Source organism: Oncorhynchus gorbuscha, linkage group LG21, assembly GCF_021184085.1.
Source record: "Oncorhynchus gorbuscha isolate QuinsamMale2020 ecotype Even-year linkage group LG21, OgorEven_v1.0, whole genome shotgun sequence".
NCBI classification, from domain to species: Eukaryota; Metazoa; Chordata; class Actinopteri; order Salmoniformes; family Salmonidae; genus Oncorhynchus; species Oncorhynchus gorbuscha.
In genome coordinates, this window is record NC_060193.1 from 30,010,603 (window position 1) to 30,026,258 (window position 15,656).

The 15,656-nt window shown below is 45.0% G+C and overlaps 1 protein-coding gene across 4 annotated transcripts in view; it reads left to right on the forward strand.

Moving 5' to 3' along the window:
• Positions 1 to 15,656, forward strand: part of LOC124007949 (ankyrin-2-like) — a 280,314-nt gene that overhangs the window by 210,605 nt on the left and 54,053 nt on the right. For all 4 annotated transcript variants that reach the window (XM_046318844.1, XM_046318845.1, XM_046318846.1 and 1 more), the window contains exons 10-25: positions 61 to 159; positions 2,290 to 2,388; positions 3,717 to 3,914; positions 5,305 to 5,403; positions 5,906 to 6,004; positions 6,113 to 6,211; positions 6,471 to 6,668; positions 7,888 to 7,986; positions 8,533 to 8,631; positions 8,835 to 9,032; positions 12,078 to 12,176; positions 12,351 to 12,449; positions 13,095 to 13,193; positions 13,372 to 13,470; positions 13,574 to 13,646; positions 15,456 to 15,500. In XM_046318844.1, coding sequence (XP_046174800.1) covers positions 61 to 159; positions 2,290 to 2,388; positions 3,717 to 3,914; positions 5,305 to 5,403; positions 5,906 to 6,004; positions 6,113 to 6,211; positions 6,471 to 6,668; positions 7,888 to 7,986; positions 8,533 to 8,631; positions 8,835 to 9,032; positions 12,078 to 12,176; positions 12,351 to 12,449; positions 13,095 to 13,193; positions 13,372 to 13,470; positions 13,574 to 13,646; positions 15,456 to 15,500 — 1,801 coding nt within the window. The remainder of the gene's footprint in view (positions 1 to 60; positions 160 to 2,289; positions 2,389 to 3,716; positions 3,915 to 5,304; positions 5,404 to 5,905; positions 6,005 to 6,112; positions 6,212 to 6,470; positions 6,669 to 7,887; positions 7,987 to 8,532; positions 8,632 to 8,834; positions 9,033 to 12,077; positions 12,177 to 12,350; positions 12,450 to 13,094; positions 13,194 to 13,371; positions 13,471 to 13,573; positions 13,647 to 15,455; positions 15,501 to 15,656) is intronic.

Below are 15,656 nucleotides of genomic sequence, written 5' to 3' on the forward strand. Positions count from 1 at the left end.
ATTAGTTCATTGGTTTATTTCGTTTTAAATGTGTCTTCCATTGTGTTCTATTTATTTCAGAATGGGATCACGCCCCTCCACGTGGCCTCTAAGCGTGGCAATGCTAACATGGTGCGCCTCCTACTGGACAGGGGGTCTCAGATCGACGCCAAGACTAGAGTGAGTCCACACAAACACACACACACACACACACACACACACACACACACACACACACACACACACACACACACACACACACACACACACACATACACATACACATACACACACATACACACATACACACACACACACACACACACACACACACACACACACACACACACACACACACACACACACACACACACACACACACACACACACACACACACACACACACACACCGTTTGACCCCCTCACTGTGCACAAGTGTGTGACGCAGTGTCCTTTCTACCAAACTGTCATTGTCCAGTGGAAGTGCTGCAGTCACTTTCCACCAGACTCAGCCGTGAATATCTCCTTCAGCTGCAGCAATGTATCATTGTCTCATTCACAGCCAGTGTGGACGCATTGGGTCGCTGTGTGCTATGTGTGTGTGTGTGTTTTAAGTTGATGTACTCTATAAGTAGGTGTACTCACTGTTCATATTGTATGTAGGTGTGGGTGTGTTGATAAGTGTGAGATAGGGAGTGTGTGTGTACTGCATAGCTGTTGGATGCGTGTGTGAGTGAGAGCTGCAGCACTATGTATTTACGGCTCACGAGAGAACAACTTGTTGAGTCTAAACGCCCTCCATTTTGACACGCTGTTATTCTTGTGTCCTTGGCTGTTTTGCTGCTCAATCAGCTTACTGCATTAACTTAGGGCAAAAAAATCCCTTCTGACGCAACCACTCTCCCTGCTCTCTCAAATCACTCCGTTACCATACCTCCCTCCTCTCTGAGCCTGACAATCTATCCCTCTTTCATAACAGAAAACATCCTGTTTTTAGTTACGCGGTAGATGTTTATGCGTCCATTGCCAAGGTATTGCATCCTAATATCATTCTAAAGAGTTAAACGAAACATCGTATAAATAAAGAGGATGTGATTAGACCCTAACGTAACGAAAACGTCCACTCGGCGTTAGATAACGGTACAGTTCCTGGTCAGGGCAGGACAGTGCCTGTTTAGACTGTTACCATTCTATTAGCTGTGTGTTATATCCATAACATTTGTATTGTCCAGAGTTAATGTTGATATAATATAATATAGGTGGCTACGTCTCAATTCTGCAATGGCACCCTATTCCCTATATAAGTGCACGACTTGTGGCCGATAGTGCACAATTTATTTTTATTTTTTTACCAGAACCCTATGTAGGGAAATAGGGTGCCATTTGGTACGCTGACTAGGTTATAACACAGCTCTGTTATTGCCAAAGACGGGTCAGTGTGGGTCCGGGTATCAGTTATCACGATTATAACTCTATTAGTCTAGTAAAGCAGTCTGTCTAATCAGGAAAACATCTGTACCGGCTGGCAGATTTGATCAAAATAATAAAGCCCTGCGTGTGTTTAGTGGGAAACGAGCTCCACAACAAAACAACACGAGTGCCCTAGAAAACCCTAACAGCGGGGCCATCCTTATGTTTTCTTTGTGCATTTTATTACACAAGCAGAGTTACTGTATTTTTTGTTTTGTCTGTGTCAGTTTGATCTCTGCTGTGTGTGTGTGTGTGTGTGTGTGTGTGTGTGTGTGTGTGTGTGTGTGTGTGTGTGTGTGTGTGTGTGTGTGTGTGTGTGTGTGTGTGTGTGTGTGTGTGTGTGTGTGTGTGTGTGTGTGTGTGTGTGTGTGTGTGTGTGTGTGTGTGTGTGTGTGTGTGTGTGTGTGTGTGTGTCTGTGTGTGTGTGTGTGTGTGTGCGTCCATGTGCGTGTGTCCCTGCCTTTGTGCACAGAGAGTGGTGAGGTTAACATGCCACTGAAGCAAAGGTCAAGGAAATTTCAGCCGCCATGTTTCAATACGTGTCTCTACAAGCAACTGTATGCGTCCATTGTTTGACACGGGACTTTGAACTTAACAAAGCCTTTCGTCCACTGATAATCAATGTACTCAGATACTCAGGGGTCATAGCCACAGATAATCTCCCCAAAAATCACACAAAAAAAAAAAAAATGCATAAAATAATAAATACTGTACCTTTATTCATGCGAGATTGGGGGTCGTTTTGTGAGTGTGTGCGTGTTCATGTGTTATGGGGTTATTGGTGTATAAATATGTGTGTGTGTGTGTGTATTTGACCATCTGTGTGTGTGTTCGCTGCAGGACGGACTCACACCTCTACACTGCGCGGCCAGGAGTGGACATGACCCTGCAGTGGAGCTCCTGCTGGAGAGAGGAGCACCCATGCTGGCCAGGACCAAGGTACACACACACACACACACACACACACACACACACACACACACACACACACACACACACACACACACACACACACACACACACACACACACACACACACACACACACACACACACACACACACACACACACACACACACACACACACTCATAACACACACACACTCACACTCATCACACACACACACACACACACACACACACACACACACACACACACACACACACACACACACACACACACACACACACACACACACACACACACACACACACACACACTCATAACACCTAGTCCCCCATGGTTATATCCGCGGGTTGAATAAAGAGAAAACAATGCATTGAAAAAGTACCATTCTTGTAATTCATATCTATAGGCTACATTTAGGTTTTTCTTTCATCATTTTGATCTGCCTTTAGTTCGTAGCCTAAGCCTAAACCGAAGCAGAAACAGTTCATGTCGATCCACTGAGGCAAAAACAAGGACAATGTCAGAGTTGAATTCAATAAAGAGAAGAACTGTGAATGAATAGAGGGAGGGCCAGAACAGTATTCTAATGTTTGGGAAAAGATTTCCTGAAGTTTTAAAAGAGGATGATAGCAGTGTTCTTCGGCTATGTTATGTGTTATGATTGTGAGGCGATATATTAATTTGACAGACAACAAGACGGGGACTTCAAAATGGTACGTCAAGGGAACTGTACTATTCAAATGGTTTATATGGACTAGTAACCTAACTGAAGTCTGGACAGTGACTGTAGGTCTATAACCTCTCACTGAGCCGTATATCATTTTAACTCCTCCAGAATGAAGCATTTCTCGCTGTAAAATTATACATAAAATGTCCATTTTTACCCCGGGGAGAGGAGTGGGGAAATATTATTGATTTCTTTCAGCATCTTGAGAGAATGAATTAATTAATTAACCATCTGTAAAGGTGGCGGTGCTCTCTTTATCAGCATCATTAAAGCTGATAGTATTTCAACCACATAAAATATGCATCGTAAGTCGAACTGAACTCTGAACAAAAAAACATGTTGGGTTGTTTTAACAGCTTTTCATTTCCTTAAAATCGGTCAAACTGATGTAATTTGGAAATGTTGCACTGAAAACCTTTCCCATTTATTTTTTGTTATTGCATTTGCTCCCCAGTCCCTAAAAGTTTTTGCTGCGCGGGCCTCCGATTTTCACTTCTAGTCGGGCGGTTGCGGATGGGTTATTAGCAATTATGGGCGGGTGAACAAACAGCTGACCCATGTATCACTAACACACACCCTCTCTCTGACCATCTTCTCTATCTCTCTCTCTCTCTTTCTCTCTCTCTGTAGAACGGTCTGTCTCCTCTCCACATGTCAGCTCAAGGCGACCATGTTGAGTGTGTCAAGCACCTGCTGCAGCACAAGGCGCCTGTTGATGATGTCACACTGGACTACCTGACGGCGCTGCACGTCGCCGCTCACTGCGGTCACTACAGAGTCACCAAGCTGCTGCTGGACAAGAGGGCAAACCCCAACGCTAGAGCACTGGTAATACTCACACTCCTATTACCACTAATACAATGACTTCCAATACTCTAGGCCTCTATAAGCTATGTATACAAAAGTATGTGGACACCCCTTCAAATGATTGGATTCGGCTATCTGACAGGTGTATAAAATCGAACACACAGCCATGCAATCTCTATATTTGTGTCCTATAATCTCTACATTTGTGTCCTGCTAGAGCTGTCCCAGTCAACTGTAAGTGCTGTTAATGTTAAGAGGGAACGTCTAGGAGCAACAACGGCTCAGGCCACACAAGCTCACAGAATGGAAACGCAGAGTGCTGAAGTGCTACAGTTAGGCCGTAGCTTAGGCTACGAACTAACGGCAGATAAAAACCGTCTGTCCTCGGTTGCAACACTCACTACCGAGTTCCATACTGACTCTGGATGCAACGTGAGCAAAATAACTGTTCGTCGGGAGCAACATGAAATGGAGTTTCCATGGCCGAGCAGCCGCACACAAGTCTAAGATCACCATGATCAATGCCAAGCGTCGGCTGGAGTGGTGTAAAGCTCGCCGCCATTGGAGTCTGCATCAGTGGAAATGCGTTCTCTGGAGTGATGAAACACACTTCACCATCTGGCAGTCCGACAGATAAATCTGGGTTTGGCAGATGCCAGGAGAACGCTACCTGCCCCAATGCATAGTGCCAACTGAAAAGTTTGGCGTAGTAGGAATAATGGTCTGAGGTTGTTGTTCATGGTTCAGGCTAGGCCCTTTAGTTCCTGTGAAGTGAAATCTTAATGCTACAGCATACAATCACATTCTAGACGATTCTGTGCTTCCAGCTTTGTGGCAACAGTTTGGGGAAGGCCCTTTCCTGTTTCAGCATGACAATGCCCTGTGCACAAAGCGAGGTCCATACAGAAATGGTTTGCCGAGATCGGTGTGGAAGAACTTGACTGGTCTGCACAGAGCCCTAACCTCAAACCCATCGGACACCTATGGGATTGAATCGGAACGCCATCTGCGAGCCAGGCCGAATCATCCAACATCTGTGCCCAACCTCACTAATGTGTCTTGTGGCTGAATGGAAGCAGGTCCCCTCAACAATGTTCCAACATCTAGTAGAATGCCTTCCCAGAACGAGTGGAGACTTTTATAGAAGAAACTCCGTATTCATGCCCATGATTTTGGAATGAGATATTAGACAAGCAGGTGTCCACATACTTTTGGTCACGTGTTGGATGTGTGGTGGCTGTTTTGCCGATTCTGTCTCAGAGACAGAACTCGGTGAAACAAAGTGTTGAGCGAAAATAAGATGGCCTCTCCTATCTGTCTCAACCATGTCAACAATGTCCCTACATGTATATGCCGCCTGTACTGTAGGTGTGTTTTCATTCATTCTGTGTCTGGGGTGTGTGTCTGTCAGAATGGCTTCACCCCACTGCACATTGCCTGTAAGAAGAATAGAGTGAAGGTGATGGAGCTGCTGGTCAAGTATGGAGCTTTCATCCAGGCCATCACAGAGGTAGGACACTAGCCTTCAAAATGTACACAGTTACATCCTAATACACGATTACACGTGTACTATTAGATAATGCACAAATTAGCCTCCGCAATATACACAGGAATGCAACCCCACACCGCTTAAACCTACAATACGGTGGACGTAAAGGTAGACTCGGCGAAATGACGTCGCCACGAGCAGCACCGGAGATATTGAGATGAGCGAGATGCAAGACCTTGCTCTCACACTGCCACACACAGTATCTGCGCATGTGCACGGGTTCGCTTCAACGCTCTTAGTTGTTGTGGAAATTGACCCACTATGCGCTATTACTTTCTGCATCTACGTCATACCGCTGAGTCTACCTTTAATATAACATCTGCCCATTTACACATAGACTTGGTTACACTAGTCTCATCACCAGACCTGCCTTCAAACACATAAGCAGTGCAGAATGTATGCAAAGATGAAACGTTTCCTGATTTGATCTCTCTCCGTCGCCCTCTTCCCTTCTCTCTTTAAGTCTGGCCTGACTCCCATCCACGTCGCAGCCTTCATGGGTCACCTCAACATTGTCCTGCTGCTGCTACAGAACGGCGCCTCGCCTGACGTCTGCAACATTGTGAGTGACGGGGGGGGGGGGTCGGCGGTCACTGTGCGTCTTTCCACGCTGCCATTGGCGCGTTTGTCTGCGTTTCTGCTGACTTGTACGTGTGTGTGTTGTGTGCAGCGCGGGGAGACGGCCCTACACATGGCAGCCAGGGCAGGACAGGTGGAGGCGGTTCGCTGCCTGCTGAGGAACGGCGCCCTGGTGGACGCCAGAGCCAGGGTAACGCATTTAACAGCGCCATTTACCATACAGTATTAGGCTGTTATCATCCGTGTTGAACTCTTCAAAGAAACCATCCAAAAAGTACCAATTGCGTCCACAAAAAACACAATTAAACAGGGCTGTAAAATGAAACGTTGCAGCACTTGAACTCTGCCCATTCATTTTATGTACTGTCAAAGTCACATCACCCATAACCTCCGTCTCGAAGAAAACTCATTCTCTGCCCACTATAACCTCCATGTCTCTACCCCTGCAGGAGGACCAGACTCCCCTCCACATCGCGTCTCGCCTGGGGAAGACTGAGATAGTTCAGCTGCTACTGCAGCATATGGCCCACCCTGACGCCTCCACGACTAACGGATACACACCCTTACACATCTCAGCCAGGGAGGGACAGGTGGACGTGGCTTCAGTGCTGCTGGAGGCGGGCGCCTCACACTCACTGGCTACCAAGGTAGGTGGAGAGCACAACACACTCACACACGCCTACGCTCAAACACACATGCTCACATGCACAATGCACACTTGTACATCTTGGTGCTATTTTCGTGAGGATTTCTTTTTTTAAACGGAAGAAATATACCCCCTTCTTTCCTTGTGGATTTTATATGAAATATCTATTGATTCACTGTATGGCATGTTTCACAGGCGCCCACTATGGGGGCCACTGTCAGTATGAACTTCTTTAATGTGGTTTAATCAATGAAGGGTTAATGATGCTTTGGAGAACATCTGGGCCCTTCTCCTAAATTTTGCAAGAGGACATTGATGTTGTCATTGAATGATATTCAATGTGCATTGACGCAACAACATATCAGTGCTAATTTATTCATATGCTCTGGGCTCTGAATAAAAGCAGTAAAACCTCATGATGGAGGTGCTCTCTCTTTCTTTCTCTCTTTCTTTCTCTCTCTCTCTCCCTTCCCCCTCTTCTCCTTGTCTCGTGGGGGGAAATGGGCGAGGCACTGTTAGCGTGACAAAGAGGACAGCGGATGCTCATTGAACATCGTCCTAGCCTAGGCATGCCCCTCTCTGTCTCTGTCCCCAATCACGTATATTTCATATATTGGATCACATTTGATCAATTCTAATCTTTATCTCCGGTTTTTCACAAGAGCCTCAAACATTACCGTCATTAGCGCCTCTCATTCTCTTCTCATCGACACATTGTGTCTACTCGGATGTGCATTACATCAGAAATGAACCAGAGTTACACAGACAAAGGATTCCCTCCCTTCATGGGCTGGGTCGTAAACACTGTGGTCATGTGACATGGGAGAGCACCGTTGTCCTATCACAACAGCCCTGGCCTCCTGTCAATGTGACAATGGGTAAAGAGCACCACCTGGTGGCTACATTGGGACTAGTTATTACTTGTAAGAGGGAGATGAATGTTTTGCGCTGCACATTGGATTTTGAGTATTAACTACGATTGCATCAGCAGTGTGGGTGTAGAGAGAATGGTTCTTATTGTGCGTCTTATTAAATTGCGTTACGTTTGGTTCACATACATCATTTAGTTGGACATTCATTTTAGACCCATTTGGAAATGAGGCTGTAATGAAATGATTGCTTTTTTATATATTTCATGAGCATTGCGCATTTCTGAAGATCTAGTTAGTGCTTGTAACAAACATTATTAAATGGTCATCTGTATGTTGTCTCCATTACAGAAAGGATTCACTCCGCTGCATGTGGCGTCCAAGTACGGAAGCCTGGATGTGACCAAACTTCTCCTGCAGAAAAGAGCCCCTCCCGATTCTGCTGGGAAGGTAAGCATCATTACCATAACTCAAACCCTAAATCATAGTATAGCTCTACATGTTATAGAGGGAAAATATAACTACACAATAAAAGTACATTTCTCACCAGGTGTGTTATATTTCCACGATTTCGATTCAGATAATTCATTGACCTTGAAGGACTGTTATGGGATAAAGAATAGTCTATATCAAAGCTTTATCTGGCAAAATATATATTTTTTAAAGTCCGTTCGTATTTCTGTGTTGAGGCTATGTTGTCAGCGAGACTACCGGTGAGCATAGTTTAACCAAATCAACTTTCCGTTTGATTAACTACTGTTTTTTCCTCTACTTTTAGGAAAGACATAACATATATAATTTTTCTTCTTATTCTTTTTGAATAAGGACCCGCCCAGCGAGCCTCCTGCTGCTTGCTCTTTAATAGAAGTCTAATTCTCAATAACATGCTGTAATAGTACCCCGGTAACACAGCTCATCATATGTGTGTGTGTGTGTTGACTAGCTAGCATTAATAGCTGCTTGCTCTGCTAACCAGCCTGGTTTAATCCAATACAGAATGGCCTCACGCCTCTCCATGTCGCTGCGCATTACGATAACCAGAAGGTGGCGCTCCTGCTTTTGGACAAAGGGGCCTCCCCCCACGCCACGGCCAAGGTGAGACCTCCCGTCACTCAGACCCCCCCCCCACCCCCGGTCACTGTCCTCACAGGTGGGAGGACAGACGTCGGTCGGCCTTGGGGTGGACGGTCGAGCGTCATTTTGAAGCTGTGTGTGTGCGTGTGTGTACGTGTGTGGACATCTTTTGGGGTATCTGTACAACTGACTTGATGTTCTCTCGACCTCCCTCTCTCCTCCAGAATGGCTACACTCCCCTCCACATTGCGGCGAAGAAGAACCAGATGGACATAGCAGTGGTGCTGCTGCAGTACGGGGCCGAGACCAACATCCTGACCAAGCAGGGGGTCACCCCCCTACACCTGGCCTCACAGGAGGGACACGCTGACATGGCCGCCCTGCTCATGGAGAAGGGGACTCAAGTCAACGTCCCCACCAAGGTAGGCCTACCTCTTCCCATCCCTCTCGGTTTTAAACTGCTTATGTCACGCGGCCGCGGGCCTGAACTTGTTTACATACCCTACATTACTCATCTCATATGTATATACTGTACTCAATACCATCTACTGCATCTTGCCTATGCCGTTCTGTACCATCACTCATTCATATCTTTATGTACATATTCGTTTTGTGCATAGGCCTTCGTACTCCAGTCACAGACACTTTTCTGAGACGTGGTGTCTCACTGCTTCTGAGGGGTTCAAAATGAACAGGGCCTCTGATGTCAGTCTTTCAGTCCACTCTGTCATGTGCTCTCATTCCTTTCAAGTCTCCCTTTTAAAGTACCCCAGTGAATAGAGTTACACGCGCAGGAAAGGGTTAATCCTATCAGGTGTCGTTAGCTTGGACTATATTGGATTCATCGATATCTTTGTGACATTTTGCAAGGAAATAGGAGTTACCCACACAGCTCTCGAGCTAGTATCCAGCCTTCGGTTCTGATTTCAGAGCGGCAGCGTGACATGTATGAATGTAGCAGGAAGGAATTTGAGAGAAGGGGAGAGTGTAGTTTAACGGCTATTTTAGGAAGAGTGTGAGACTGCTTGTGCCCTGAGCTGTTTAGGGCCGAGTCAGAGAGCGGGAGGTGGGAGGTTGAAAAACCGCCATGACGACCATGGATGTCTGCCCACACGTGTCACACCGAAGGCCCTGCCTGCGGGCATGCATGCCCCTACACACACTTACAGTATACAGTACACTTTTTTACATTTATTTTTTGGTAATATGTTTATTATTTTCCAATAAAAAATCAAATAAAAAAGACTGCAATACAAACAATGACATTCATTGTGCTGTTTAATGGGATGGCCAATTTAAAGGACAAAACCAAAACTTAACTCACACATACACAAAATAAAACAAAATCCTATTAGGTGGTACATGTATAAGAAGACAGCATATAGTCATTACAAGCAGTGTCGTTAAGCCAAAAATACACATTGAGTGGAGTACAGCTCAGAGTAGCAGCAGATCGTCAACCCAGTTTTGAAGCGGGACCATTTATCCAGTATCGGCTGACATATTTTGTAAAACAATGACCTTCTATTTGGAGGAATTGTATCGAATCTTTTCCACATGTATTACATTCCCGAAATCCCGTAACCACATTTTAAAGGTAGGTACAGTCTCCAATTTCCAAAATTGCAATATGAGCCTTTTGGCTAATAGAGTACAAAGAGAGACAGCTTTCCCTTCCTGGTTATTCCCATCAACTATACCAAACAGAGCGATCAATGGGTCTGGGGCTAGAACTCGATCAAAGGCTCTAGATAAGTCATCAAAAATGAGAGCCCAGTAAGCACGTAACATAGGCCATGTCCAGAATAAGTGGGTCAACGTCCCCTCAATCTGCTTGCACCTCTCACACAGTGGTGAGGTGTCCGGGAATATTTTATGCAGTTTTACTTTAGAGTAATGTAACCTGTGTATCACCTTAAACTGTACAAGGTTGTGTCTGGCATTCACTGAACTGTGGTTTATATTCCTGAGAGCTTCTACCCAGTCCTCATCTGAGATTTCTGACCCAAGTTCTTGTTCCCAAGCCCTTTTAATGGTGTCTGTGGATACCTCTATGTGGGCCTGTAGCACATCATACAGTCTAGAGACTGACCCTTTTTGAATGGGGTTTGACAAGGATCAAGCTAATGTAGGACTATTTGGCTTAATGCCATACTGTGGAATATGTGTCCTTACGAAATTCCTGATGGAGGTATCTGAAAAAATGTGTGGTTGGCATGTTGATCTTTCCCTGTAATTGTTGTGAGCCCCTTCTCCCTCCACTGTGAAAATACCACATCATCCAATGCAGGGTGGAAAGCATGATTCAGACAAATTGGGCTGTCTATGTAAACAGTGGGTATGTTAAGAAAATACCTAATCTGTTTCCAGATCCTAAGCGTATGACAAATGACTGGATTGGAGTCATAAGTGTAATATAAATATAATAAAGTAATATATGCCATTTAGCAGACGCTTTTATCCAAAGCGACTTACAGTCATGTGTGCATACATTCTACGTATGGGTGGTCCCGGGGATCGAACCCACTACCCTGGCGTTACAAGCGCCATGCTCTACCAACTGAGCTACAGAAGGACCACCCACCTTTTTTCACATATGATAGGCTTGTACACTCTTAGAAAAAAGGGTTCTTCAGCTGTCCACATAGGATAACCTCGCCTGTCACTCAAAAACTCCTCCCTTTTTGTTTCCAGGTAGAACCCTTTTGGGTTCCATATAGAATCCCCTGTGGAGAGGGTTCTACATGGAAGCCAAAACAGTTCTACTTGGAACCAAAGGGGTTCTACCTGGAACCAAAACGGTTCTCCTATGGATTCTAGATAGCACCTTTTTTTCTAAGTGTGTAGGCATGCACATACTATAAATACATATGCATATGAATACAGTTCATGCACACACACACACTTTACAGTCCCCCACCCACCCACACACACACACACACACACTTTACAGTCCCCCACCCACACACACACACACACTTTACAGTCCCCCACACACCCACACACACACTTTGTCTTTTAAATTTAGAGCAGGCAAGCAAGGCCACAGGGCTTCGTCTCCAGCCAAGCAGAAACCCAGATATATTCCTCCTTTAAACTTTTTACAAACCACTCAGTCAACCCCAGACAGACCTCCCACTGGGCACGCACTGGTTGAATCAACCTTGTTTCCATTTCATTTCAATGGAATAGACGTTGAATTGAATTGTCTGCCTTGTCTCCGGGGTGCAAGAACAAGCACTCTGCATGAGAAGACCCTAAATACCCAGTCACACCCCCCCCCCGTCAACACATTATTTCCTGTCCTGTAAAAGTCGCATGTCACTCAAAAACCTCCTCCTTTAATATTTAGGGGAAACCACATGACCTGCCCAGGTGAAACTACTGTCCATAAGTACACAGTAGGCTGATTCATTCATGGAGAGAGGTGGTGAGTAACAAACATATTGTTGTTTGTGTTCCTTCAGAGTGGCCTCACCCCACTCCATCTGGCTGCCCAGGAGGACAAGGTGGCTGTGGGTGAGATACTGGCTAAACATGGAGCCAACCTGGACCAGCAAACTAAGGTATGGCATATATTCATTTAATTTGAGCATTGACTGACCATTGTACTGGAATACTGATAATATACAGTATGTCTCCCATATACTGTACTTCAATATGCCAATGAATATCTGTTTCTCTTTTCATGATGTTCGTAGTAGATGTTTTGATACTATGATTTACCATTATCGTTCCAGTTGGGTTACACTCCTCTGATCGTAGCATGTCACTATGGCAACGCCAAGATGGTCAACTTCCTCTTACAGAATGGTGCTAGTGTCAATGCCAAAACCAAGGTAACACACCATGCACAAAACTACCACAGTACACTCTTAGAAAGAAAAAGGGTTATCAAAAAGGGTTCTTCGACTGTCCCAATAGGAGAAGCCGTTTTGGTTTCAAGCAGAAACCTTTTTGAGTTCCATGTAGAACCCTCTGTGGGAAAAACTATTTTAGGTTCCAGATGGCACCTCTTTTTAAAGAGGTACTTCTGGATTTTGAGAATGAGGCCCTTTATACAGTATACTTCCCCAGTCAGATTTCTATGCCTCTGTGTGCAGGTTGAAGGAAGTTGCTAACTAGCGCTAGTGCAATGATTGGAAGTCAATGGTAACTGCTAGCATGCTAGTAGATAGCATAGACTTCCAGTCATTATGCTAACTCTAGTTAGCATTGGCACGCAAAACTACCTCTGACTTCCTTCATACTGGAAAACAGAGACATGGCAATGGTATCCACAAGTTCATCTGACTGGGGAAGTAGATAAAGGACCTCGTACGTAAATTCCCAAAGTTTCCCTTTAACTGTGTTATGAATGTTCAATAATGCATTATTTCATTTGACAGAAAAGATCAAATGCTAACGTAAGGGTTCATACATAATTTCTAAAATGTTCAGGCCTTGCCAGACAGTCATTACTCTGTTTGACATTCTCTTCTCAGAATGGATACACTCCCCTCCACCAAGCAGCACAGCAAGGAAACACACACATCATCAATCTACTGCTGCAGAATGGAGCTAAGCCCAACAACATCACTGCGGTGTGTGGACTAGCTTCTGAACATACACACACGCACACACGCACACACACGCATGCACAAGAACATATGCACACAGGCACTAACACACATACACACACACACACACACATGCACAAGCACACATGCACACAGACACTAACACACACACACACACTTATGTCTTTCTCCCATCCTCTAGAATGGTAACACAGCTCTGGCCATCGCCCGGCGACTTGGCTACATCTCGGTGGTGGACACACTCAAGGTTGTCACCGAGGAGATCATTACCTCGACAACCGTGAGTCACAGAGCTATCTCACACCACTATCCCTAAAATAAACCATTCACACATGATTTCGCCTATAAAGTTGGAATGATCTTATTTTGTTCACGTTGTTTAGACGGTGACAGAGAAACACAAGTTGAACGTCCCTGAGACTATGACTGAAGTCCTAGATGTCTCTGATGAGGAGGGTGAGTTTGCCACTTGATCCAGTCAGTAGGCTACTTTATATGACCACAACCATGTATAGAGACGGTCATTCTAAACCTCAGTCCATTTATGTTTGCCCGACAAGAACTTCAGCTAACCCGACTTCGTGTTAAAATCCTGCCCCAGTTTTCTGTAGACATTGATTGACTAATAGGCTATCTCAGTAAGCCTTCCCCAAATCCCTCCCTTTTTCCTCATTGCCCAATCCTACACAAAAAAATGTTGTATAGAACCTAAAAGGGTTCTTCGGCTGTCCCCATAGGAGAACCCTTTGAAGAATCCTTTTTGGTTTCCGCAGAGGGTTCTACGTGGAACCCAAAAGGGTTCTGCCTGGAACCAAAAAGGGTTCTCATATGGGGACAGCCAAAGAACCCTTTTGTAACCCTTTTTTCGGGGAGAGTCTAGTGTGTGTTATAGTAGGCTAGTTTTCTCACTGTACTGTGTACTGTATAGGCCTACATACTGTACCCACAGTGCTGAAAGAGAGTGAGGATGATGCTCTGTCCGATGACTCCATGGATTTAGAAGGTACACCGTGCGAAGGTCGCCGTGGCGGTTGCTATTGAAGAGGGTGTGACAGTGTGTTGTGGTCGTGGCAATTCGCATGGCGTGAGATTCCTCTGCGAGGGTCGTGCAAAACGACCTGTCATGGATGAGTGGTTGAGAGGACATACTTGAACCTGCACTAAACTCACCTACTGATCAGGGTTTGGATTCAAACATAGTGTGGTGAAACCAAGCACGTGATACGTACATTTAGGCCCACTTCTCTAAATGTGGAATACTGGTTGCTGAAAGCATTAGTGCTGTCAACAAACCTTTACGTTGACACTGGTGGTGGCTGTGCCCTCTGTTAATGTCAAGGCCGAGAATGTTTTTTGTTTTGTCACGCTTCTTAAAATATCAGCCAATGGGAAAGGGTGGATTTTTAAACACATTTTTAATAGCATATTCACATTCACATGTTCTGAGGACTGTTGCCCCTGGGACTAGAGAGTGCCATTCAACTTCCAGAGAAAAGACACCAATTAAAGCAGCAAAAGCGTGTCTGTACAGGACTCCGGAAGATAGTTTCACCCTGAGTGTTGTCAGTTCAAAGCGGATTTCAAACCCCTCACTCAGAAATGCTGCCCTATCGCGTGTCGTAGCCGGGAAAGACTGAATATGTAAGAAAGTGTAAGCTACTTTTGAAGTGCTGCTTAACTTAACTTGAGCCTCCTTTAAAACACATTGCCTATTGCTTTGCTGATTCGTTCTGTATGGTTCATATTTATTAGCGTTGGTGGGAATACTTGTTAAAGGCAGTTAGTTCCACTCTTCCAGGCCCTCTGTCATGGCTCATAAAGTTTATGCATTTTAGGGCCAATCTGTGTTTATGTGAACGGTCACCTCATTGACGTGGCAGTGCATTACGGATATGGACGATTTGTCTTTTTCCTGGCTCTTCCGGTTGCGCAGTGAATTCACTTTACTTCTCGAAGGAAACTTGGATCATAAGGGTGGAGTGGTTGGCAGTGATTTGGGTGGAAAATAGTTGTGTTTTTGGAAGCTGTCAGAAGAGGATTGGGTTTGGTTGTGCAGACGGTGTGGCTGTTCTAACCGACATTTCTTGCTATTGGATGTGTTGTGAATGACATTGCTTTGTGAGTATTGCCTCTCAACCCGCATCTTATAGCTTAATTTACTCTTGCAGTTGTGGTGCTACTGTGCACAATACTAATTGTCGCGATAATGTGATTATATTGTACCTGTTCTTCCTTTTCTTTTGTTTCTAACTTTTCATTCTCCAGGCAGTGGTTATGCTATTGACACAGGAACATCTCTATCAGCCTACAGTATGTTTCTCACTTGTTCTGCCAGCACATCCTACAGTATGCTACCTGCTCCCCTTATGCACTTTTCACACAATGGTGCCAACCCGAACTGTACTGTACTGGTTGAGATAGTTTTCTTTCACACTGTCCTTTCCAGTTGGGTTCCGCTAATTTTGG